The 27,670-nt window shown below is 35.5% G+C and overlaps 1 protein-coding gene across 3 annotated transcripts in view; it reads right to left on the minus strand.

The window, feature by feature from the left end:
- The window catches only part of LPIN2 (lipin 2), a 45,286-nt gene that overhangs the window by 7,105 nt on the left and 10,511 nt on the right, over positions 1–27,670 (minus strand). For all 3 annotated transcript variants that reach the window (XM_064655957.1, XM_064655951.1, XM_064655967.1), the window contains exons 2-16: positions 24,655–24,855; positions 21,537–21,632; positions 17,864–18,162; positions 13,745–13,852; positions 9,614–9,737; positions 8,641–8,962; positions 8,301–8,400; positions 7,012–7,199; positions 5,726–5,819; positions 5,288–5,357; positions 5,097–5,186; positions 4,261–4,343; positions 2,999–3,143; positions 2,037–2,185; positions 1,515–1,601 (exon numbers count right to left, since the gene is read on the minus strand). In XM_064655957.1, the coding sequence (XP_064512027.1) occupies positions 1,515–1,601; positions 2,037–2,185; positions 2,999–3,143; positions 4,261–4,343; positions 5,097–5,186; positions 5,288–5,357; positions 5,726–5,819; positions 7,012–7,199; positions 8,301–8,400; positions 8,641–8,962; positions 9,614–9,737; positions 13,745–13,852; positions 17,864–18,162; positions 21,537–21,632; positions 24,655–24,846 (2,147 nt within the window). In that variant the 5' untranslated portion in view covers positions 24,847–24,855. The remainder of the gene's footprint in view (positions 1–1,514; positions 1,602–2,036; positions 2,186–2,998; positions 3,144–4,260; positions 4,344–5,096; positions 5,187–5,287; positions 5,358–5,725; positions 5,820–7,011; positions 7,200–8,300; positions 8,401–8,640; positions 8,963–9,613; positions 9,738–13,744; positions 13,853–17,863; positions 18,163–21,536; positions 21,633–24,654; positions 24,856–27,670) is intronic.

A 27,670-nucleotide genomic window follows, 5' to 3' on the forward strand; every position in this document is an offset into this window, starting at 1 on the left:
TACAGCAGTTATTTAAATTATCTGCATCACAAAATAATGGGTGCCAGATCTCCTGCCTTTTTCAGGTTGTTGGCAGAATTTGCAGTGTGGGGTGAAGGACTGATAACAACAAACATTCATTAAGCCCTAATTTTTTCCTGCAGACTTTGTAGGTTCATCTGTTACACAGATTTGTTATACAGTTTCTGCACGCACAAAAGACTTGAGTGTTTATGAGCATTTTCAAAGACTTGATGCAATTTGGCAAATAATTCCAAAACTGCTCTTCTATTATGCACTGAATTAAAAAAAACAAAAACAAAAACAAAAAAACCCACAAAGAAGCCAAACAAAACCCCCCAAACAAACAAACAAACAAACCAAAACAAACAAAAAACAACAAACAAAAAAAACCACCAAACCCCCCAAAACCAACAAAACCAAAACATTCAGGGTATCTCCCATGGACTCCCATGGCCACAGATGAAATTTAGCCACAGAATGAAGGCCAACAATAGATTCTTTGATCACAAATATTTTTGTGGGCAGAAAGACTACTAAAAAACAAGGATAAAAGTTGATTATTTTAAGTAAATCCTGAAGTTTTTAACAGTTGATCATCCTGTGATCTTCCTCAGTACCAAGTACTATTTCTGGCCTCACTAGATTTTTGAAAAAAGTTTGCTAAACAAAGAACCAAATCTGAAAGGTGAGGTACTATGTAGGTTTATTTTGCCCTAAGTTACTGGACATAAATATTATAGGGCTACATACTTCTTAGGTGAACAGCACATTTATAAGGGTGTAGTTTACAACACTTTTGAATAAAACAAATACCTCACTGCTGCTGTAGAGAGAAGGCACAGGGGCTGCCTCTGCAGGTCCTTGCAGATCACAAGGTGAGCATAGGGAAATTGCCAATTTGCTGAATTACTTTTCCACTGTTCTACATCAGCTTATATCAGAAATGCAACTGTGACAGAAAACTTGAACCAGGCCACAAACTACTCTTTGTGGCAAGTAGCAAGTTGTTAATTAGGCTTGTTCCAGAAAACGGAATTCATCCTAAGGAGCATTCACTTGAGTTGGGTAGCAAACCCAATAAAACACAAAAATACCTATGCTTTGGAAGGACCCGACTTAGTTTTGAGTTTACACTGTACCATGTTCTAAAAGGCTTGTGATGAACCGCAGTTGGTGGAAACATACAGGCATGACTGTTTGAGAAATTATTGGCATTATGTTTCTCTTTCGTAGTCATAAAAATATTACACAGTTCTTAAAAATGAAATGCAGAATCAAACACTTGAGAAGGGAACTAGTAAAAGTGGTAGCTTGCATTCTTGCAAAAGTATACATCTGAGGAAAGAACTTAATTTTGTTTGTGAACAACAGAAGTAGCTCACTTCCCAACATTTAGACTAACAAATTATAATAAACTATCCATTAATAAATTATTAACAACTATTCAATTACCTGTCCATTAATTCCCAAATTCCAGAAAACTCTAATTGTTTCACAGATTACATACTCACTCGTTTATGGAATGATAGAGTTTTGCAATGCCCTGATGAGTCCAGTCCTTGCCAAACTGAGGGAGGATATGTCCTAAAGCATCAGACCTAAAAGCAGAATCAAAGGTACCTGATACTCAGTATATGAGTTTTGTTAAAGACAACCACTAATATACGATTTATAAAGACTATTTATAGAAATATCTCTGCAGAAAGTCCTAACTATTGCAAAAGTGGGGTCATATAACACAAGTCAGTTTTCAAGTTAAGGTATGGCTGCTAAACCTGGAGCAATCTGAGAGGGAACAGTCACATAGTAAAAATCACCATCTTTGCATTATTCTTTTAAAAGACATTTTCTAGCTTGCTGTAAAGGCAAGTACAAATTAAAATCAAAGCAAGACCTTTTTTTCCTGATTATTAATGAACATCCTTTAATAGCCATCTTAAAAAAGGTTCTTTATCTTATTTTGAAAAGCAGAGTAGGATCAATAAAGCAAGATTAAAAGAATCAAAGAAAAAAAACCCTCCAAAGATACTTACTTGGTTATTGTTCCATCAATGTCTGATATGATGATTTTATCATTCCAGTTCCAGAGGTATATTGTTCCTGCACAACGGCAAGTTCCTTGATACTGGGTTGTAATACTAAATACAACATCATTAGGGCCATCTCTGAGCTTCAACTTTGCCTTTAGAATAAATAAAAATAATTGAAAATATAAGTTCCCCTCTCTCTAAAATTTTTAGAATCATAAATGAGTTGCAGCAAATGGCTCATATACTCTTCCTTTTCTATCTTGATTAACTCATCAAAAAGTGAACCATGGTTTAACACCGGCACAGTTCTGCTGGCAAAGTCTGCTGCAGTCTGGGTACATGTTTTTTTTCCAGAGCTCCTCTATCTGTTTACAGCAGAAGATATTTCACTCTCTGCCTCTTTAATTCTTGCTGTCACAGTAGACTTGCTGCATTATCAAACAGAACTCCCAGTTTGCCAAAGTATGCAACAGTATTTCCTACGTAGTGGGTGCTTTCCTCAAAATTCTTCCCTGATGAAGATCGTATATTTAGACAGTAGCAGAACTAACTTTTAGACTGCAATGAGTAAACTGCACACCAGTTTAAATGTATGTTAGACAGATGCTCAGACGTATTAGGCAGGTGTCCAGATCCCAGCATATCCAAACTGCAGAAGCAAGCGTCATCACTTTTTTGGCAACATCTTAATATAGAAGTTTGATTATAAAAAATAATTTCTTACAAAGTTTTAATCTAAACACAGATTCTTAAAAAACACTTTCACAGGAAAGTATTTTAACTTTCTTTTTAAATTTTAAATTTCCCCACTCCTTTTTTCTACTGCTAGCACGGTAACCCAAACATAATTTTTACTTTGTGAAATGAACTTATATGTCACTTCTAAAAAGCAGAAAAAAGTTCAACTCTTAGAATCAGAGTGGAATTAGGGAGCACCCTATGTACAAGAAAGGTGTGCCACTTACTATTTGGTCCGAAGACAGTCTAAGTGACTTCTTATAAGATGGAACGTTCCCATGGGGTGGATGCTCTGCTGGGGCAGAATCCATTTTTAGAGATTCCTTCAACTCCTGTGATGCTTCATCACTAGAAGAATCATCTTCTGGAGGTCTAACAGGGCATAAACCAGAATACACGTAAGCTACAGAAAATGCTTCTTTAACAGAGTAAGGTTATTATGCAAGATTAATTTCTGCTTATGTTGAGGATTTGCTACTACCTGAGAGCACAGATAAACAAAGTCCAAGGTCTAGTGAATGCCCAGATAAAGCCAACATATGCCAGTAAGCAAGTAAGACTTGTAGTGCCAGTACCAGTGGAGCTCTAAACATTACTACTCCTAGCTGGCTGCACACGTGACGGGTTTAGTAAAGACATAGTGTCAAGTGGTCACTGATGCTATGTTGATGCATTAGGCAAACTGCGGGGGAAAAGGGACACTGAATGGATAACAGTGCTTTGTTTTTAAAAAAAGCTGCCACAGTTTCTACGGAAATTAAACTCGGTGATAAGTTAGTAGAGTAGCTCACCTTTTAAGGTTATTCACAGACTTACTTTTCTGCTCATTAGAGATTTCAAGATTAAAAGCAGTATTTAGTTTCTCTGAAGTATTAAATCACAATATATTAAATTTTTTAATCTTTAAGACACCAACGCTTACAAGTATCTTTGTAAAATCATGGGAGAATATGAATATGCATAATAAGTTACCTAGAATGGGACAGTTTTGTGCTAAGCACTGATAGCTGTCTACCACAATCATGGGCAACTGGTGCACTGTAATTAATGCTATTTTATTGTTTCAATTATTTAATGTTACAAAAAATTCCGCGTGGTTTAAATTATTTATACAAGATTAGGCTTTCACAAAAGAAAAAAAGAAAACAGCATCTCAGAAACAATACCACTATATTTACAGAGCAGTGTCCCATTGCTAAAGGTTACCAGGTATGTTTTTGTTCTGTCAGTTATGTTATGATTTAAGAAGTAAACACAGTGGGATTTAGGAAATAATTGTAGTGTGTCTGTAGTTCCTATAATGTTTGCTGTCACATTTTTCTGTTGAATTGTTTGCCAAACACATATGGTTCCTCTTCAGTAGCTTACAGGAAAATGTTTCTTCCCACAGTACATTCCTGCTGAATTCTTTGTTCAAAAAAAAGAAAAATAAAATAAAAAAAGAAGACACTATTCAGTCCACAAAATAAGTCTTCAGACAGGAACGCACCTACTATTAACTTGCTCTTTTATAGTTGCTGGCAGCTCATTTGCTCTTTGTGTCTCAGTTTTCCCCTCTTTCGCCTCTGGTATCTAAAGAAACATGATAATAAAGAATATATTGACATTTTAAACATTTTAAACTGATCTGACTGAATTTGTAGTTTTAAGCAAACAGCTACTAATATAGTACATAAAGTATATTAAGTCTCAGAATTGCTCATTCTGCAAATTATTTAACAAAAAGATGCTTATGAAGAAATGATCCATTAAAGCTTTTTATTATTTCAGGAAACAAAACTCTGTGTGTCAAAAATTGAGAACTGCTAGTTTAACATGAGTAATTTAGCATTAAGGGGGCCCCCAACCTCTAAGCTTATAAAATTCACATTTTCGTGGGGAAGTAAACTTAAGGCCCATACTCAAGGTTTAGAAAGCATACTTTAGTTTAAAATGGTGTGTTTCAGCATAAAATCTGTGATGCAGCACAGCACCTACTTATTTATTTGTGTGCACATTCCAAAAACATACTGTAGTGACTGAAGTGTAGCTCTGACTACTGTTTATGGCTTAGAAGAAAGAATTTTAAGAACATTGTGCAACAGCTGAATACAATAAATTTTGTTGAAATAACTAGTAACACCAAATATTAATGCAGTATTTAAGGCTAAATAAACAGATGCAGCTACAGCTACTGCAACATTGAGTAACTCTCATCTGGCAATCAGTGACACCGAGCTGTACAAGCAGTTCAGAGGCACTTCTGACAAATTACAGTCTTTTTATCTTTTTACAGCTCAAAAAAAAAAAAAAAAAAAAAAAAAATCAAAATAGGTCTCAAGTTACCTGTTTAGTCATGCTTTCTCTCTTGCGCCAGAACCACCACCTTCCAGACTTCTTTGGCATCTTTTCTTTGACCCAAGACTCAACAGTAGCCTGAAAAATTAGACATGGTTTTAATTTGTATAGAAAAACAAACATAATCATGTGTTACTACATACAAAATTTTAAAGGAAAATATAAGTTTATCTATTTACCTTAGGCAAACTCTTCTGAAACACCTGCAAACTCAGAATCATCGGAGCAGCCAACGCCCAGTTATAATACCTGTTTTAAAACATGTTATTGATATTACAAAATCTGACTACAAGTCAATAAATATAACCATGAAAACTTGCCCTTTCACTGATGAATATATATATATTTGCTGCCAACCACTAATATTACAGTTTTGTGCAAGTAGAGTGATTTTAATATATACAATTTAACATCAGTGGAAATTGCAGAAAAAAATCTCACTCCAGCTAAAGTTAAATTTCATGCAAATCTTTGGTTCAAAATATCTCTCTTTGAGACTGAGAAACAGATTCATCAATAACACAAAATGCAATGGAAGCTGAAAAGTGTGCTCACTTTAAAGAGCAGGTTTGAAATGAGATTTTCTATGGCCTAATTACATGATACAGACAATTTACCTGTTATAAATCCGTATTACCAAATTAGGATTGTCAATGAGTCCAGGGTTTTCAGCAAATTCATGATAAGTAATAATATGTTCCATGAATTTTTCTGCAACAGAAAGAGATTTAAATTAATAATATAAAATCCCAAGATGTCTGATTAGTTTATGTCTAGAAAAACCTTTTCTGTCATCTCAGAGTCTTTGCTGATCTTGCAATAACACTGAAGATATGCTAATATGGTCTACCTGTCAAGGGTCTTGTGACTGCCTCCTCCCTTACAGGGGAAGCCTTGCACACTCCAACAATCACAGTAACAAGCATTAAGAAACTAGAAAAGGAAGGATAAGGAGGAGGCAGACACTAATTCAGTTCGCAGGCTGGAAAAAGGGAGCCATGCTTGTCTAAGCAAGTTTTCTTCAAAAATTATAATGGCATGGTAAGGGGCCTAGATAATACACAAAAAGGGGAGGTGAAGGATGTTTGCTTTTCAGGTTTGAAAAACTACTACTATCACTAACTAATAGCATTTTCATGACTAGTTTCTATTTATGTTTGCAGAAATCCACGATTTAGTGTAAGACCCCTGCAAGCAAGACAATTTTCTCAAAGCAAATCCAATATTACTACTACCATGTTACCAAGAGTACTGAGTGTTCTCAGTCTTTATTAATGATCATTTAAATTTATGCATTAGAGACTGAATGACCATTAAAAACGTAATACTAAAAGCACTGTAGTACATGTTCATAAAGATTATGGGGTCACAAGCGCTCCCTCAAAAATACATACAACTTCAACATTAAATAAACTAGAGCATTAGAGGAGAAGAATCAGCTGGTAAAAATCTAAAGGTTGTCAAAAAATTAGGACAGGAAAAGGAATGCAGACAAAGAGGTAGTCCAACACAACAGCTAAAGTTGTTTTCTTTTTAAATTGCTTACAAAAAAAAAAAAAAAAATCTGGCAATTGGAAAAAACATGAGTTTTGAAGATTTATATAGGACTAAGCAAGTAATTGCAGCCAGAAATCAGGTTGATTGGCCAGATAAACAACGTGTGGTGCAAAAAAGGAGACCGAAAGCTTCTCAAGACATCAAGAGCTCTTGATTAATTTGAGGTTAAATTCTGCTATCTCTGCTTGGCAAATGCTTCCAAAGTTTAGAAAAATGAAAGATTATCCATTCTCCTTTCTTGACATGAGTATAGTAATAATCCAAGTTTTGTAAGGAGGAAATCAGAGCATTCAGATTTAGCTGCCTGAGCTCTATTACTCTTTATATTTTAAAGTCTTTCACGTACCTTTAGAAATCTCTCCATTTTCATTGAGACCTCCACAAAGTGACAGTGTGACATCAGGCAAGTCCATAGCAGAATCAGACATGCACTCTGTACCACTATCAGCAGCAGCACTTCCAACTGACTGGGGTGACTGGGAACCAGAAAGGGTATCTGACTCTGCCCACTGCCTGAAGCCAGGATCAGAATCACTAAAGGAAAGTGAAAAGTATTTTACTTAAAAAAAAAAAAAAATGTACAGAACACATTATATGATTACTCAAAAACAACAATAAACAAACTTGCTGTTGCATTTCTACATAATTTTACAATATAAATTTAAAACCAGCCAAACAAAAAAACAGATACAAACACCCCCATCAACCCCTCACAATACTAGCAGACTGACAGTTTCCAGTTCTCCTAACATTCACCTGAATTGGGAAATAATTGCATTTCTCTTGTCTACAACAAAATTGGATTTAAATGAAGAAAACATCCTCTGCATTCTAATTCTGCAGAACAATACTTTGCTCCTCAATCTTTACCAGAAAGCTGTAGAACAAGAATAAAAAAACCCCAAAGGACACCATTTTATGTTTTCAAAACACTGCATGTGTTTGGAAAAAGTACAATAGAAAAGAAAGATGACATAAAAAAAATATCCCACTGTCATCTAAGGTTAAAGTTATTAGTTTGAACTGAAGTACTGAAAAGTTTACTACTCTAGTTTTAACATAAACCAACAGACACTTCTTTCTTATTAAGCTATATTTTTATAAAGGTCTTCCTAGACAGTTATTATTTTGCAGAATATTTTAGGAGTATAAAAATGTTTCAAATTCTTCAGAAAAAGCCAGTGAGTGAATTCTGAGACTGAGCTGCCTTGCATGAAGATGCAGTGGGATTTTTGTTGGTCTTTTTGATATTAAAAAGTTGGAAAGGATGTACGGGGCATGCAAAATATAAACTCATGTCTGCTTCTCTAGAGCTAGCAATGTGGCAAAACAGCACTGGAGTAGTGTTTAAATAGGGTGTGCAGTTTAAATTTACTCCCCTCTCTGTTTGCAGAACATATAGGTTCCACAAAGATGAAAACTCTCAGTAGTGATCTCCCACATGATCTTCCAATATGTTTCTCAAACTAGAAATAGATTTTCCCAATGAGATCAGTACCAGTTACTCCATAAAAGCCTAGAAACCTGAAGTCCAAGTCCTGTTATCAGAACTGGCACATAAATAATACATGTAATAACTCACGTAATGCAACTGCAATATCACCCTAGAGTCACTGAATTTTAGTTCAAAATTACCTTTTGGGAAAGTAAAGTGCTGCAACTTCAGGTTCCAAAGCCTTTAGGTCATCCAAGTAAATATCATCAGGTCCTTGATGATGGCTTCGCTTGTGCACCCCTGTTAATTTTAACAATTAAGATTGCCAATATGAAGGTAACCAGACACATTAAATACAAATGTAATTGTGGTATATTCAGACTTATTTGTATCATTCATAAATTCAAGAGTTTAATTATAGTTTTAGTCAGTTAAGATTTAAATAGGAAAAATTGAAAAGACCCATTTCTACTTTTTCCACTAGGGCCTCAAAATTGGTACACCAGACAGAAGGCAGAGATCAACAGCTTTATTACATACCTTTCTTTTTTGAAGGAGAGTCGGTTTTTGCTGTTGGCTTTGTTTCTGGTAAAGGGTCCACCAACATTCTGGAATGATGATCAGCATCTAATGGCAAAGCAACTTGCGGTTCTACGATTGCAGAAGCAAGAGAATCTTTAACATCCATCTGCTGAAGCAGAGGATGAGTTCTTGGCTCAGGTTTCAGTACTGTACAGACAGAATCTTTCACATCATCATCATCTTCAACTTCATCAGAGCTGAGGATGACCCTAAAATGAGTCTTCTCTGATGGAGTAATGGTAGCTGTTTTGCAATGTTCCAGTTTCTCTTTCTTGCTTATCTGGAAAACAAAAGTCTAGTCAATCCTTTCACTTTTTCTGTTTGTTTTATTCTATTCTAAACATTAAACTTGTATTCATGGTAAAAGTCCTGGTCACAGGTAATCCAAAAAAGAATTTAAATACATATTTTAGCAAGATAAAACCTGTCCCACTGTATTAGCAAAGTTCCCGGCAACAGAAGTTTCATAATAGTTTATTTACAAGTTCAGCATAGAAACTGGCATAGAGGAAGTGCTGACTTGACCAAACTATAACAAGAAAATAGCATAAATGTGGACATATCAGGGCTTCTGTTGCCAGCTGTCCTGTTAAGATACCACATTTACTCTACCAGGGCTACAGTTCTTCTGGAATGAACTAGAACTTACTCAACAACAAAGGAAATTATTTTCTAAAGTTTTTCCCTTCAGTTTCTAACTAAAAATTCAAAAATTTCAGACTTTTAGGGCTAGGTTTTCTGGAAAAACTTTGCTGAGCAGCTTTTGAACTCAACGAAGCCAAACCTCTGCCAGCCACGAGGGGGTGCTACTTTCCCATGTCAGCTGAATCATTCTAAAGAACAGCAGTAGATTTCCAATCCTCTCCTAGGACACAATTTTAGACAAGCCAAAACTCAGTTCGTGAAAGTTAAAGACAATAAATAAATTTACCTTGGTTGATTCTGGGAATCCTCCCCATGTCCATTCCATGTGAGATTCAGATCTGAGCAAGCTCTCAGCAGGCTTAACTTCCAGTTCTGAATCGCTTTTAGGGCAGACTTGCTCAGAGAAAGGGCTAGCAAATCAAGAATTAAAAAAAAAAAAAAAAAAGAAAAGAAAAAAGAAAGCTACAGTGTTTAAAATGCATTTGTTGTGCAGCTACTGTTGGTAGAGTTTTCAACAGCTTAACAGAGCTTCAATTATTTGGCAACATGGCAAGAAGCCCAGCAGGGTTTTCAGACAGTGAGAAATTAGGTTAAAACCAAAATCACATTAAAGGACTTACATAGTGATCACACTAAATAGATTCCTCCACTATATCTGCAGTGCAGATATAGCTCTCCTCTCAGTCCATGTTCCATTTTACAAACAAAACAAGAGCAAAACAAAAAAAGTTTATCTAAAAGAAAGAGAGAAATTAGCTTTAAGTTCCTCACCTTTGTCAAAATATAGTATTTCACCTTGCTATGCCAAGAATTGAGTAATAAAAGACAAATGCATGAAACAACATCAATTCCCAATGCAGGGAAAAAAATATTAAGAAGATAACTTAGGAGAGGGAAAGATTACTTGAAAACTTCCTTCAGATGTGTTTGTACTACATGACCTTTTAAAATCCATCCTATTTTTCCTACAGTGATTATTATCCATAAATCAGAAACAGATTTATGAAATTTACTTTAGCCAAAATTACTTTTAAGCCAGAAGAACTCTCTACAAAATGCTATAATGGAGTGATTTCAAAATCATTTTTCTCTTATTATTTACAGGTCCAAGTCTGCCCTTTCTTGAACAGGACAAGTATACTGCATATTATTGAACTGCTGCTCTTTTTATACTTCGATGTTCATTAACATATTATGGTTTGGATTTATATATATATATATATATGAAGGTTAATATTTGAATTTAAATTGTAGGGACCAGAACTGGACACAGCACTCCATGTGTGGCCTGACCAGCACTGAGTGGCAAGGGATAATCACATCTCTGCCTCTGCCAGTGGATGTAGCCCAGGATCCAATTTGACCTTGTTGCTGCAGCCATGCCCTGCTGACCCATGTTCAGCTTGTTGTGTAAAAGACCCCCAGGTCAGCAAGGTTGCTCCCCATCTACACAGATCCAGCCTGTACTGGGCTCTTTAGTTATGTTATCCCAGTACAGTATTTTGCACTTGTCTTTGCACTTGTTGCACCAAGAGAGATTTCACCTTGATATAAGAACGAATTGTTTTACGGTGAGAACAATCAACCACTGGAACAATCTTCCCAGGAAAGTGGTCGCCATCACAGGGGGTTTGAATTTGTGATGTGTCAAGGTGCTACACCATCTCATTGAGACTCTCTCTCCATGAAAGGTTGGGCCAAATGAACTTCTGAGGCTGTTCAATGATTTAATACTAAAAATTTTACAGTAACCCCCTACAGGTATTTAATTTATGGATTTTTTTTTTCCTTACAAAACTCCTGCAAAGATTAGTTACCTAATGCAGTACCATATAGGAAACTTTCTGGAGGTTTGTGGAGCTCAGGTTTTACAGTATCATACAGGACTAAACCGTGATCACAGTTCAGACTGCAAAAATAGACACTATTCAGACCAGATCACAATCCAGACAGTAAGAATTCCTCACATTGCTCTAAGAGGACATCACAAAATCCAAGAGATCGGGACATTTAAACATATCTACAGTGACAATTAATCACCTCACAGTCAACTTCCAGCCTCCATTACTCAAGGACACGGAAAGAAAACCATTTAGATATTTCCCCCCTCAGTTCTTCTTTAACGAAGTCCTACAGAAATGATCTTTTCTGTACTGTTAGAAGGGCCTTTTTAAAGTAACACACTGATGAAAATACATGTACATATTTGTTTTCAGGAAGAATATGAACTAATTTTCCCCACATGCCAACATCACAAGTCAACTGGAAGCCATGCAGAATATTAACCTGTTTCTAAGCTTAATTCTTAATATTCAGAAGTATTCAGTGCAAAAGAGTAAATACTTCAGGGCTTTGGGACCCTAATTCTGTTCCACTTCCCCCAAAGCATAAGTTTTCCATTGTCATTCTCAGGCAGAAGTCTTTAGCCAAAAGGCCCAAGCTTGTAATAGTGACCTAGTCATGGTAACATTACTTGTTAAAACAGGAAGAACATTGATGGTATCACATATTAAATAGTTAATGGTTATGCTTTTCATCTTATTATAGTGAGTAGGACAAACAGAAGTGTCCTCATGGAAAAGACTTAAGCTATTATCTTCCCTGAGAGCCCTGAAAACAACTAACCTCAATTACAAGTCAGTTAGCTTTTTCAGATCTCCAAAAAGGAGGTTATTAAAACCTCCCAATTCTCTTTCACTGTACAATAGCTACATTATAAAATCCTACTTTGATGGCTTAGGAGAAATAATTTAATGCAAAATTTCTCTTCTCCTAGATGGCTCATGCGCCAATTTGTGCCCAACCCCCACCTCAAAGAGGGAAAGGAAAATTGCTAATTTTTCTGTTATACTGCAAGCTCTACTGGGTAGCTTTCTGTTAAAAAATCCCCCAAAATTATAAAGACCTTAGGTATATCTCACATGATGCATAAACAAGTTGTTAGAGCAGATTAACCTCTAAATATGTCAACAAGAAGAGATGTATGAATCATCTCTCCCAGAATAGCCTGCTAGTGTATGTTAGCTAAGAGTTTTATAAACTGAAAATGAGTATCAGCCTCTATGCTACAATTATCTAGGTGATATAATCCATACAATACCATGTCAATCCTCAGGGTCTAACACGGTGACTTCTTTTCAGTCATAAACCACAAACCTTTGGGGAACATACGAGAAGACTACATCTCATTAAGTATAATTGAGGATGTGGTTGTCAACCCAAAACAAAAAGGAATGATAATGGGATTTCCTGTCCAACTGCTTCTGTTCATTAACAAGCTATGCAGGCACCAAGCATGGGGTGGTACATACAGCCTCCAGTGATGCCACAGCCCTGGAAACACCTGAAGCAGAGACTATGCACTTCAAAAAGTATTTTCTGAAGGTTGATCTCTTCTATTCTGCACTACCCTCAACTGATATAGAAGAACAGGTAACTGAGCAGTGAGCAGCTAACAAGCAATGCTGGATATCAGAGAAGGCTGACCAGTAATCCTCACTGACCTTGTGAATGTATCAAGCTGAAAAGCAGTAGAACTAGACATTTACTGAAGAGTTCAGATGAATCAAGATACTACTTTGCATGCTATGTGCTAAATGGATGCTCCTTCCTGTATGTCCAATATTCACGAAAGATAGAAAATTTACCTCAAGTACTATCACATATGGACAGAATGCTTTCTTATGCAAATAGATATTGATGTTAAGAGTTGTGAAATCCAAAGGGTGAGCCTTGAAAAATCTACAAACTGAACACAACAGGAATATAGTGGCATGAACATCAGAAACTGAAGAGTGTACTTGAGTGTACAAACAGAAGGGTCCTGGTCACAGTGAAAACTGAGCTGGTGAGTTGTATTATGCCACTTTTAAGACTCTACGGTCCGCTGATGCTGATTTTTCTATCTCTGGATAATCAAGGATATCAGAACTCCAGTATCTAGCTAATTCTCTGTTCTGAAATGGAATATGATTCAAGTTTAGGATCTAGCTTTACCTTGAGCAATTTGGACTACTTCACACAGCAAAATGTACCTTAAACACTCAACACTTCTGATTTCTGGCATATCAAGTATCACTTGATCATACGGATCATACTTGTTTTCCATACCCTTCTCAACCTAAGGAAATCTTATTAACTTTATTTTCTTTCTTTAATAGTGAATTTTAATAAGAAAGGGTTCTTTTTCATTGGAGGGGGAATGATAAAATAAAGACAACCTTTTTTAATACATTGAGTAGAGAGGAAAGTTCCCAAAGTTTCAAATGAGTATCAAATGCTGCATTTGATATCATAAAAGTCAAGCAACTTTAATAGTTTTATAGGTCAAGGGGTAAAATGAATAAAAAGGCACAGTGATTATTTTTTTTTAATAATTATATCATTATATGTATGATGACATTATAAAATTACTTACTTCTCCAGAGGGGACCAGTCTCCATCAGATAAGGGGTAATGGTCCTTCGAGTGGTAAATCAAAGACTCTTTTTGCTCTTCACCCTTTGGTGATGAATTTGAGGACCCTCTGTGAAGATACACAAGACAATAAGTCAGCAAATAAAAAAATCTGCTTTACTAATTCAGTTTAAAAAGTTACATATCATATATGTTATTAAAAATCCAAGATCAAAAGAAATCAGTGTATAGCTTAAAGGGATTTATTGTTTGCAAAACACCTTTATATAACTTAAAATTTATTTAAAAACTATTATTACTTGAAAATATTGCAACTTTAAAATCTACTACTCCTCTAAGTTAATACTGAAGAAATCACAATAGCAGAAATGATATTATGCTATATGAGTAATGATAAGTGATATTACTCTACACAGACAGATAATATTACCACAACACAAAGACAAACATAAATTTTTTACACATAGCCTTTACTATGTGAATCTTACAATCACTGGAAAAGTTAAACAGAGGTGGTAGTTTTGACCATGCACATTTCATAAACTAAAACCAGTAGGAAATCAGGCCTCACGATTTACCCAAGAGTTTACAAATTAACATCAACTACAACAAGCAGATAGAAATATTGTACTTTTCTGAACAGTGGTATTTGTTTTGCACTGGGAAGTCTACTTAGTATCTAAAAAGACCCAAAACCAATCAACATTAAAACCCATTGAGCAGTCATGCACTGTATTTTACACAGAAGTCTCTTTTAAATGTTACCATCATAAAGACCAGATCTTTTTACAGCTTTCTGAATTTAACTGAATAAATAGCTATTCTCACAATACAACTAACTTGTTTTGAGCTTAGATCAAGGGCATCATGGCTAAACAGTGGATAAGAACAGAAGGAAGATATGCCTGGAATTTGAGCGAAAAACGCGACAGAAATTATTTTAAGCCATATTATGAAAGAAAAAAGAAAAATATTTTTATGTTATTACCAACACAGATGCACTGGATTTGTTTTGCAATGCTAATGCTCATTTCTCTTATGGATGGAGAAAAGAAAATATTTCGTCATTATCAAATACATATTTAGAATTTACATGCTTACTCAATACAGCCCATTAGACACTAAGCAGTCATAGTGATCTACCTCATTTGCACAAGTCTTTCATTTGTAAGACATCTAGACTATGGTAAATACTGAACTCTAAAAATGTCTTTGTAGCTCCACTTCTTATTCTATAACAGTATTCTTATGAAACCTGATGATGCATCCTGACTTAAGATGAGAGCTGCAGAGACTGTACATCCTTTGAATTCAGAAACTAATCTAAGTGTGACAGAAATATGTTTCATCCAAACCACGACACTATCTTTGTAGGCAGTCCTAAGTATCTCCAAAGAGGGAAAAGGTATGATTGAACAACTAAGTAAACACAAAAAAATTATTAGAGAGGCTCTTAACATGAGAGGGGAGGCAAGATGACACATGGGTAATACTGAACAGATTTTATTCACTGGAAATTAGTGTCTAAAAGAGTTCAGACGAAAGATCAAAACAAAAATCAAATTTAATCCATAAGTGGATAAATCTACAAGTTAAAAATCCAAATGCAGTTGAAGATTATTGAAAATAAGAAGGGAAAATCAGTATGCATAACTTCAAGTTGTACCATCCATTTTAAGCTATTTATGTTGCAACATTTATAAACAGTGCTGCCACTTCTTGTCCTTATCCACTTTATACAGTATAAATAAACATATCAGATTTCAGAGACAGGTAACTACTTGAACTGTTTGACACCCTTAGCACTGGAGAAACAATGAGCTCTATTTCTGAGTTATACACACTGTAATCTCAGTCCTCCTGGTATTATTTTATGTACATCCAGCACTACTAACATATCTAAATCATAGCTGAAAAACACAAATGACATATTTTTTTTTAAAAGTAGATAAACACTTGGAAATAGATTTTCCTCAAGAAACAGGAAACAGCTTGTTTTCTGCTTTATAAGAATAGAACTAGATAAGACATTACATACTGGCACCTGTGACCGAATTTTTGACCTTCCTCTCAGAACATCAGCCTCCCTTTTCCTTTCTTAGTTTCACTTTGAAATCTGAAGCTATGTCTAATCACAGTTAAGTTTCTATTTCTTATCTTCCTTTTTTTCAGAGCCACACATTTATAACTAAAAACAAACAAACAAAAAACCAAATCTAAAACAAACCACTACAATAAACCCACCAAAATCCCAAAGAAAACAAACCCACTGGTATCACCTTACATACCCACAGGGTTTGAAAAGAAATCTTATGAATGCTTTCACAACCGTATCTTTAGCTGGAAAGAAAACAAGTGTCTGCCTATTGCAAGGCACTTTATTTCCTGCCTTGGCAGCCCACGGAAATGACAGTAAATGAACTCAGAGCTACAGACTACTGTCTAACAGACACAGAGCCACAAATCTACTGTCTCTGGGCCTCCACCACTACAATGTATTTTTTCACTCCTTCATTTACTTGCTATTCACAAGAAAACAGCATTCTTTTACAAAATCTTCTTTTCAGACTATGAACTGTTCTGTGTCCAATAATATGTTTCTACTGCTGTTTCTGCTTACTCATGTGAAAAAATGTAGCTTACAAATAAAAAGTTTTTTAAATCTTTCATTCTAAAGGCTACAAAAAAATAAAACCAGAGTAACCTTTACGAAAGGACCATGGTCTGTTCAGCTATGACTAAACATTTGACACTTCGGTCAAACTTGCAATTTTTTATTCATCTCTAGTCCAAGTAAGATAATTGCCAGAATAGCCACTAGAATTCTAAACACTGGATGAAAACAGCCATTACTAGCATGACATGGCTAAATGCTTCATCCATTTGTAATGGTACACTGAATAAAGAATAAATGATTCATGGGTTATATTTTCTTTCTTCCTGTACCTGATGGTTATTTTTATTTTTGACGTTTTCAATATGACAAGTTATTGTTGTCTTAATAATCACACACTGAAGACTGACCAAAGCTCTTCTTTTCCTTACACTGGAAAAAAAGGAAAAAATCTCGAACCAAACAAAAAGCCAATTTCCAGACAGAGCAGCGAATATCTAAATGACAATTCATTGACATAAATATGAGATTAATAAGATAAGGCAAATGAACTAAGAAAAACACAGACACTCTAGGAAACATCTATCCAAAATCCAGATTTTGTTTGCTGTGTTTTATTAGACATAGGTGTGACAACAGATTCATGTTTTCCTGTTCCACTAACCTTTTTGGCTGGTACTTATTAAATTTGAGACTTCCTTGAGTTTTTTCAGTTATACTTTATTCTCTTACACAAAAACATTCTTGCAATTCCCAGACCAGAACTTGAATTGATTCAGACAGTAGTACAACTAACAACAATACTGTCCAATAAACCAGCTAGCTTTCTCTGAAAACTAAGTCCTGGTGAATAGGCCTTCCCCAGATTTTAAGGATTTATATGCTTGATAGCTTTCTTCTATTATCTTAATCTTTCCTGTTACTCATGTAAACTTCTTCAGCTTATTAGTATGTGCTACCACTTTAGCACAAGCTCCACTTTACTAATAGTTTATCCACTTCAAACTACAGGACTAAATTTTTTTTCCCCTCCTCTTTAAACACATGTAAAGAATTGACTTTACTAATGTGAAGGAACACTCATTTATGTAGTTTTAAGTTGCCAAAGTAAACTTCAAGTTACAGAGAAGTCAAATTCAGATGTGGTGTACTACAGGCATTCCATGCTGCAGTTTACGTAGAGGTTACCAAACACACCAGAAGATCACTCTGCCTCATCAGAGAAATTACACTGGAACTTTATCAGTGATACAACAGATTGCGACAACACTTCTTTACCAGAATGGGCTTAACTACATTTCATGTTCATAAAAAAATGGCCCAACCTGAAGGATTCTGTAAAGATTTGGAAGATACCAGTTTGGAATTTTGTTTGTTTGCTTGAGGAAATGCCCAGCCAGAGCCTACCAAAACTTATGCATTGCTTGCATGGAGGAAATGTACAAGTGACTTTTTAAATGTTCAGCGATAACAGTGAAAGCAGTCAGCAACTATCTGAGAGTTTACCTTAGGGGTTGAACACTTTTTTCATCATCTGAGCTGATTTCCATTTCGAAAATCTCTTCAGCCCCAGCAGAAGAGACCTGATCTTCCTTCCTGCTATCTTGTTTGTATTTCTTTCTTCTTCTTTTTTTCTTTTTCACAGAACCTGGGGTGAACACAGTCTCTGTTTCTGCAGAGTGTAGAATTTCTGAGTTTGCACATGTCCTCTCATTTTCAACTGATTTTAAATGATTGTCAGTGTCTTTAAAAAACTGGTCTTCAGTGGGTATTGGAGATGTTGCCAAATATGCAGGAACCTTTTCCTAAAAAAAAAAAAAAAGACAAAAAAGACTAGGATATTTTTTTTACTTTGTTTTGCGCACACAGGATAGTTGTCAACTACAGATTAATCCTTGTGTCTATATTTAAACATGAAATCATACAGCAGCCCAGTGGTATGAAGCTGAAATCCTGAAAGGAACCAAGTTCACTAGAGTGATTACAAAAAGTTCATAAAAATGCATATTAGTATCAGACATAAACAACTGATTTTGCCAGCAAAGCACATACCCAGTCAGTGGAATGTTTTTGAAATTATCTGCCCCTGAGCACACCAGTTCCATGCTTAGTAAATGTGTTAATAAAAAAAGCTAATTAAATCCACTGCTGTTTATTTTGAAACAGATTCTTAGAAAGGTGTAGGTTGAAAGGAATATCTGGAGATCATCTGGTCCAATGTACTATTGAAAGTAGGGCCTCAGGTTAGGTTATCCAGGGCCTTGTCAAGCCAAAGGTTGAGTATTTCCAGTGAGGGAGAGTCTATCACTTCTCAAGACAACTACTCCTGTGTTATAGTGTTCTCAATCTCAGTGAAGGATTTTTCTTATATCCAGCTGGAATTTTCTCCTTATGCCCTTTGCCCCATCTTATCACTAGGCATCCTTGTGAAGAGAGCCTCTGTCTTCTCTATAACTATCTCATAGGTAGTGTAAGACTGTAGTGAGATCCCCCTGATTCTTCTCTAGGCTCAACACAACCAGTTACAGCAACCTTTGTTTCTATTTCAATTTCTCCAAACCTCTGATCAACTTGGTGGTTCTCCACTGGGTCCCCTCCAATTTTCCATGCCTCTCCTGAACTGGGGAGACCAGGACTGTGTTCCAGATTTGATCTAACACACACTAGGCTAAGCAGGACAACCCCACATCCCTCCATCTGCTGGCTGTGCTCTTGCTGATGCAGCCTGGGACACATATGCCTTCACTGCTGTCAAGTCACACTGCCAGGCAGGTGATATGGCGATGCGTTTCAGTCAGACCCCAGCCTGTACTGCTGCGCAGGATTCTTCCAACCCACATGCAAGACTTCACACGTATCTCGGTTAAACCTTGTGAATCTTGTTGGTCCAGTCTCCCAGCCTGCCAAGTTGGTTCTATGGCTCGTTTCCGACCAGTCTACTTCTCCTCCCAGCTCAGTGGGAGTTCACCACAAAATTGGTGAAGGTGCATTCAGTTTTGTCACCCATGTCAGGCACTATTTATGTAAAGTATCATTCAAAAAGAAAAAATCAGCTATAACTTAGGTTAAAACCAACATACAACCAACCAACCTTCGATTAATTACAACCCGCTGCCTTTTGAAGGAAAAGCTTTAGCTTTAGGTTTATTTGCATCATAACAGGAAACTTAAAAGGCATTGACATCTAGACTGAAAGAAACACACTGTGAAGGAACAAAGTAGAACAAAAGTAGAAGAAAATGGAATTTGCATGGAGAGGAGAGAAAGTTATGGAACTCAATTTCGTGGTCTAGAATAGAAGTAATTACAATATGTCTGTTACTTTACAGGACTCTTATGCAGAAGATTAGTCAGGAACTACACTATGATCAGAAACAGCCAGAGCACTGATCATACTTTTGATGTGTTCAAAGTCTGATCTGCTATTATTTAATACTAAATTCAAATTTTCCATTGAGGTAAGAGTTACAGACCAAATTTTGTTCCACTGGTTGTGCAGTGAAGTGGAGAAAGGAGAATAAAATACAGCTTTATATGGCACTCATGACAAACAGATTTTGCATTGTGAAAAATCTCCAAAGAAATGATAGCACCTAATATAAATATAATTCTACACAATTAGTGATAAATAATGAAGGATAACAAAAAAAGAAACCCTCAGGAAAAGTTAAAAGAAAACTGGCTGAGAAATAGTCCTGATTTAGACGGCTTGAGATGAGTGGTATTGGTTCTGAATGTGAAGATGTGAAAAGCACAAAGACTGACCTTTTGAAAGAATAGTTCTGAATCCATAAAAAAAAAAAAGAAAAAAAATCGATGGGAGCTTTATGATTTATACCTTAAGCATAGCCTCAAGAGGTCATCAAGGACATGTTGATCAGTTGCAGAAAAAAAAAATGTCCAAAAGCACTAAAAATAACTGATCTATAGTTTCAGCATGAACTACCAGCTTTCAAGAACACATTATACACAGATAAGGCACTCTTGTTATAAATTAAAACTAAGCAAGTGCAACAGCGATAGCTCCTTTAAAGCATTGCACTGGGGACAAAGGCAGTGGTTATCACCCTTTCTGAAAGTCATAAGACTGGTCAGTTCCCATCAATCTCTGACAGCCTGCATCTATAAAAAACTGCTTTCAGTTTTTATTTTAATCATGGTGTATGCTAAAAGAGAACCCAACCTTCCTTTTGCTTAAATGCTATAAATCCCTACGCCAAGTTATCATTTGGGGTCTTAATGCTTATTTTCTCCTTCCACTTTAAATTATATTTAACTCCTTTCAATATGAGAGCTTCCTCTGATCCTTCATAGTAAACAAGTAGCACCCTAAACTCAAAAGTGGATCAAGCTGATTTCCTTGAAAGACTGATTCCTAATAACAACAGGAAGTTAACACTTCATCTGTAACTTCACTGACACAATTTTTTTCCCTCTCTCTTCGAACTGACTATTTTCATTAAACCTTTTGGAATTTTGTACTTAGAACTTCTTTCCGTCAGTCTGGCTGAAAAATGCCAACAGATTCAAAAGTGATCAAAAGCAATGCTCAGGACTGACCAACACTGTGATTACATCTCTTATATCCTTAGAAAATCAGACTAAAAATGAACCATTACTCCTGTTTTTCAGAGGCTCATTAGCTTCCAGTTGCAATAGGTTCTTGGGAAATTGATTACTGTATAATAATACAAGAGGAATTCTCAAGTCAAAAAAGTTATCGTTAAATGGTGGAAGTTTTATAAATAAAATTGTAAAAAACTGGGCAAAAATTTGTAATACAAATTAAAAATATGCCAAAAAATAGACTGCCTTTATTAATAGAGGCCAGTAGCACCAGCTATAAGAACTTGAGGCAAAAATTATTGTAAGACACTGCAATGAGAATAACTTCAGGCAATAAGAATGTATAAACTAAAATAAATGTATAAAATAAAAAAATTCAACACATCTTTCAAAAAATGCTCTAATAAAAATAATTCATTACATTATTATTACTGGTAGCAAAATGGTACAAACCATCAAACATCTTGGCAGCATATGAAAATGATGTTAAATTCAGTCACAGAATATCTAGCTTTCATAGAAGTTATGATATTGACAACATTGAATTAAGCATTTTTAACACATTACTTTGTTAATACTGCATTGTAGTCATCATCAAGCACAAAGCCCTTACATTTTCCTCCTCTGTTTCTTGTACAAAGAAAGCTTCTCCATTGTCACCCAGTTTCATATGAAGATCAACAGCATCGCCATTAATTTCTATATCAATCTGTGGAAAGAAAATTTATTGTAAATAATTCATCATGGAAAAGCACTGGCCTCATGGCCCACTTAGTTCTGAGAGTAAACTTTATTCCATTATATAATCTTGTCTCTCCTCTCTCTGCTTTCTGAAACAAGTCTGTTATAAAAATGGTCTTTAGTTTGTTCACCCGCAAAATACATCATGCTCCTAGCAGACAGCCTAACACCTAACAAGAAAAATAAGTAAAAAATTAAAAACATATAAAGACAGAATCTTGTTCAAGTAATTTGGAGAGCTAGAAGCATAAATAATAATCACTGATTTAGTCTTTATTTCATGGAAGCATGACTGAGACTGTCAGTTGGGGCCTGGTATGAATCTGAATCCTGAATACCAAAAGTTCCAGCTGGAAGCCTCCTGGAGGCAGGCTTTGTTTGAAGCTGACAGAGACTTGCCACAATTATTTCTGCAACTCAGTTATTGTTCCAGATATTCCTGCTCATGAGTTTATGGGGATATGACATAGGACCAAAACTCTTCTGCAACCATACTACTTTTGTAAGAGAAGAATGTTTTTATTATCCTAAAAAGGTACCTTAACTTAGATTACATTGCACAGGCGGGAGAGATTATTCTTCGCCACATGTGTGAAACAAAAGAAAAAACAAATGTCTTTCTAAAACCAATGTACAGCTACTTTACTTTCTCCTCTTTATGAAATCTTGGGTATCCAGGTAAGTTCCATTACAAATTTTTCTAAACAAGATGTGTTCAATTTTCAGACAAAAATTATCTTATTTTCTTCCATAAATCTGCTTATCTAATGGTATCTGCATATTTGCATTTAGCCTAGCTAAGTAAAAATAATTTACTACATGTTAGGTAGAAACACAATGGACTTGCCTTACTGCAGAAAATGTCAATGACATTTCAGGTTATGCATAATTTAGAAAAAAGGAGACCAAGTTATGAGATATCCAACATATACATTACTCAAGTTCTAGTTTCCTGACAATACATAAGAAAAAATTGTACCCCAAGCCAACTCGTATTGTGATATGAATATTGTGATGTGAATTCATGTTCTTAATCAGTTACTATGACAGGAAATGGACAGTCAAAACCAAAAGGGAACTAATTTTAAGATTAGCATCTGGACTGCCAAGAAAAAAACACAAACATACCACTGCAGTGCTATAAAAGACAGTATCCATGTATCCTAATCTGCTCCATTATTCTCCCATTTATAAGAATAAAACCATTAGTCAAGGGAATCAAGTCATGGGAGATGATAAATAATAGGTAAATAACCAAACATGCATGAGGATTATACCCAAATCCTTAAGATAACCGCTTTTCTTTCTTCCCCAAAAGAACTGAATGGTTTTGATCTGAAAATCATACTTATTTCACTACTGGACACTGTTTATTCTTAAAATATTTTCTTGAATTTCCGATTCAGCAACATGGGTTAAAAACAAAAGCCCTTTTTTTTATGCTGATTTAGACAGACAAACATCCCTACTTTTAGCACCTATACCTCATGCTGCTTTCTGGAGACCAGTATATATCTTAAGTTGAAGCACAGGTATGCATACTTTGTGTTCCCTTACATCCTAAGACTATCTATTGATGTTGGTCTCATAATATGTCAGAGAAGAATGCATACACAATGCAGTAACAAACATTCAACTGATTATTGAGAGAACTGTATGAATGGTAACTCGAAGGATGGAGGGAGCCAGAAGCAGCAGTCATCCATGCAAACAAAACTGGAGAACTGCACTGACAGACAAGTACAGCACGTACCAAAAGTAGATGTTGTGACTATCCAACAGCTTTTTAGAGGTACTCAGAAGCGAAATCCTCTCAAACTTGGTTCAGCTACTCAAAAGTGTAATTAAAGACATTTAACAAACTCAACTTTCGGACCACTTATGTTGTAAGGGTATCTCACTTGCTGAGACATCAGAAAAAGTACAGCTATATCACCTCTCTGGTACCTTGTTGAAAACTGTAATATAATCTGTTACAGAACTGTTAAGAAAAACCAATTCTTTGTCATCAGTGTGCTCATTAAGAAAAACACTAGCAAGAGGGAATCAATCAAAAAATAAATTAAACATAAAACCTTATACTAGCCTGTGTAACTATGATAAAGGTACAACTTTAATGTGTGTAACTCCCAGTATTGACCACTAAAAAAAACCCACTCTTAGTTTCACTTTATTCTCCTTTTGCAACCAAAATATAAAAATGGGGGTAGCTTCCTGCAACGGCCATTAACTACTTAAAAAAGCAGCATATAATCCTGCGGTTTTATGTTCTACTCAAATCAATCCATGTTTTGGGTAGTACACCCACATGCCACACTGCCATACACAGCATTCTCTACTGACAGTAATGTAAAGTTCCCCCACAACAGGTCCGTTTTCCAGTCAAATTTACAACCCAATCCAACTCACTCCCTGACTAACAAAGCCTATGGGAAAGGGATGGCAGGACAATCTGCTCAAGTAGCACCACCATCTCAGGCTGGCAGGGCAGGAAATTGTACCAGGTTCTTTTTCAAACACGCCCACAGGAATGAAGTTTCAGCCCCTTTTTTTAATTCCTTGCAGATATTAATAACTGCATTTTCTACTGCATAACAGCCTTGAAAAGAGCTTACAAAGAGCTACATCAGGAATTAGTTAAATAGCATTCAGCATTTCTTTCCCAGCATACTTAAATAAGTAAATAAATAGCTTCATGTAAACATTTTAAGACTCTCAAGTCTATATGTTTGTATTAGTCTTTCTCCAAAGCTCCAGAGCTGTCAAAGCTTTTCTTTCACAGTATTTTTTTGCACAGTCCTTGGATTACCACAAGAAGTTCTGTTTTGCATTCCAAAACTACCACTCTATACTGCATATATGAGCAACTGCTCTGTACTAAATTGGTCTTCTAACTGGGAACATGGGGAGATGGGGAAGGAAGAAAGAGGGGAAAAAAAGAGAATGCACTGGTGTTCAAAACTTTGTTTTGGCCCACTTTCTGAACTTACCACTTTTTCTTTAGAGCGCAATACACCAAGCTTCCCAAATCGGACATGGAAAGGAGAACACTGGTATGTACCATCCTGTTGCCGGACCACAATGACATCAATGCATCCTGAAAGGGTCGCCTGATTAATGCCTTTGTACAGCTCCTTCACAGTAACCAGGACTTGCCCTGCAAGTTGTCCTACGTAGTTCATAGTCTGAGACTATGGAAGAGAAAGAAAGAAAAAAAGTAAGTACATTTAAAACACATTAAAATTTTTTTGAAATTGATTTTTAAAAAACATTTAAATAGATGTGCAACGTCATTTATCAATTACTCTGACTATTGTAACAAGCTTTACATAAATGTCTTCAAGAGTCAACAGAACTTTGAACAGAATTCTTTTATTAGCAAAAGTCTCCAGAGCTATAAATCTTATTCTTAATAGTTTATCAACTTGAATCTGTGATTAATTGAACCAAGTCATTTTTAGACCTCAAAGATTAGAGGTGTTGCTCAGATAAGTTAATCACTCAGATAAGCTAAAAAGAAAAATTCATTCTCTGAGGACTGCCTATTTAATACAACTGATTGTAAACATGTAAGAAATCTAAAACTACTTTCACAGACTTAGAGCAGCTCCAGAAATATTTTTCTCCATCTCAGGCTCCTCATACACTACCCAGTGATATTTATATTTTTGAAAAAAAAAATTCCTTCCTCTTCACAAGACTTACAAAGGAAGGTGGGGGTTTTCCAATACAGATTTAAAACTGTTTTAAAACTATCCACAGAATGACTATGCTAGGTAACATGCTAGAGAATTTTTCTCCCACAGCTTTTGTTCAATAGGGTTAATGAAGATAAAAAGAACAGACTGCCATTGAGTGACTAATGAGATTAGCAGGATGGACTCTCTATCAACATCAGTCATTAATTCAATTTCATCTCTAAGTAGCTTCATGTGCAACTATAAAAATTGACGGCTTGCTAGTGAAGTAATAGCTCATTTGTTAAAAAGGGAAGGTCTCACTTCAACCTTTACTCATCTAACCCTCTTAATGAGCTGATTTTAGCTCACCAAGCTCACCAGCACAACTGGCAGAAGTCTACCTTTTTGTTTGTTTGTGTTTTTTGTGTGTTTTTTTGTTTTGGGTTTTTTGTTGTTGTTGTTGTGTGTTTTTGGTTTTGGTTTTTTTTGGTGCTGTTTGTTTCAGTGGGTTAATAAATTAGATTAGCTCACAAAGAAGAACGTGACTAACACCAGAGTCATGAAGCACAGAGCACCACAAAGCTAGAAAAAAAAGGAGGCTGAGGCAGGGAACTGAATGTCTTCCTTTTGACGAGTAAGGCATTTGCTGCATCTATGAAACTGTAACCCAAGACAGAGAGGTAGCAATATCTCTATTTTACTGTTTAAGCAATTAATTTTCCCCCAAAATGACAGTCATCTTTAATCTCAATCTTATGAAAAAATTCTCTAACACACTGTCATTAATCATTCATGGCTACATCTTGGCCTCTTCCAAGAGCGATCTATGGTATTAGCTTACAAAGAAAAGTTGATTTCATGTCATCCAAGAGACTGAATTTGTTAAAGGAAATGTTTGACACAATCAGGAATAAAAGTCCTTAATAGAATCTCCATTCCATATATTTCATGTCAATGAACAGGATTTGAGAAGTGGGCATTAGCAAGGAATTCTCTATGATTTAAGTAGCGACTTTTAAAAAGATCATAATTTCACACCATCTGCCAAGAACTGAGTTTGGATGATAAATAATCTAGTTTTTTCTCACATATATGCTAACTGACCTTTTCTAATCACAGAAAATGACCGAAAAACCTACACAAGACCAAAGTATTCAGCCATTTTACATATCTTCTTGCTTTTCTGTAGCAAGAATATTCTGTAGCGATATTATCTCTTCTACAGATATCAGTTACATTGCTGTAGCTCACAGCACAGCCACTTTTCTGATCATATATAAACTAAATAACTTCTTACATGTGACAGTTCGTAACTATTTCACTCTTACATGTGCAAAAGTCATGAACTTTTGAACCTACTGAGTATTAAAAATATTTTTTATTAGGAAAGAAGCTTTTTATGATCCAAGTCTTAATGAAAATGTTTTGTACATGGTAAGTAAACAAAATTGTGGATAAAGGTAATAAACTAATGTACATTATTGCTTATCACGTTGCAGTTCAGCTTTTAACATAATGGTTCACTTTGCAAGATAAACATGTTACATAAGAAGGTTCAAACTGTAACAAGAAAATGATCCAATAGAAATGAAGTGTCATGACATACCTGAGAAACAGGTGATTTTATCTCAAATGTCAACAGAGCTCCAGCTGGGAGATTTTAAAATTTGGGGGTTAGAATTTGGTTTGGGTTTTGTTTGGGTTTGTTTTTCTTAAATTTTATTGTATATTGTTGGAAAAGTTGTGGTGAGCAGTACTGAATCTGACTATAGAGAAGAAAAGTGTAAAGCGTTATTGTGTTAATTCTTGGAAATGCAATAGAAATAGCCTGATCACAGAATAACTAGGAAGACAAAGTATCTCTTTGATAACACTATTTACTTCATGCTTAATAAAAATTTCTTAAATGTTCCCTTGAAAGCAGAGAGCAGTATGCCTTCATAACCTGCTGTAAGAACCTAAAAAGAATTTCCAGTTCTGAAATTCAAGACAGAAGCCTGATGGAAAAGACAAGTTAAGAAAGGGCAATGCAGTAGTACTTCACAATACTGTTTAGCTTTTAAGTTTTATTTCTTTTGGCATCCAGAGTCTACACACTGCCTGATGCAGTCAAATTCAGAACTCTGAATAAAAGCTAAAGTTAATGCAGCTCACTACTACTTATTCTTCTCCGATAGTAAATTAAAAGGCTATGAATACCAGAGGTCTTAAAGCATACAAACACTCTTTGTGATTTCTGAGGCTCCAGAGAGATTGGTTTTTGAATGTTTAGGCAATACTACCTAGTGTGTAAAAGTTCTAATAGCTGAATACATTAATACTACTA

The sequence above is a fragment of the Pseudopipra pipra genome, chromosome 1 (genome assembly GCF_036250125.1).
Source record: "Pseudopipra pipra isolate bDixPip1 chromosome 1, bDixPip1.hap1, whole genome shotgun sequence".
Classification (NCBI taxonomy): Eukaryota; Metazoa; Chordata; class Aves; order Passeriformes; family Pipridae; genus Pseudopipra; species Pseudopipra pipra.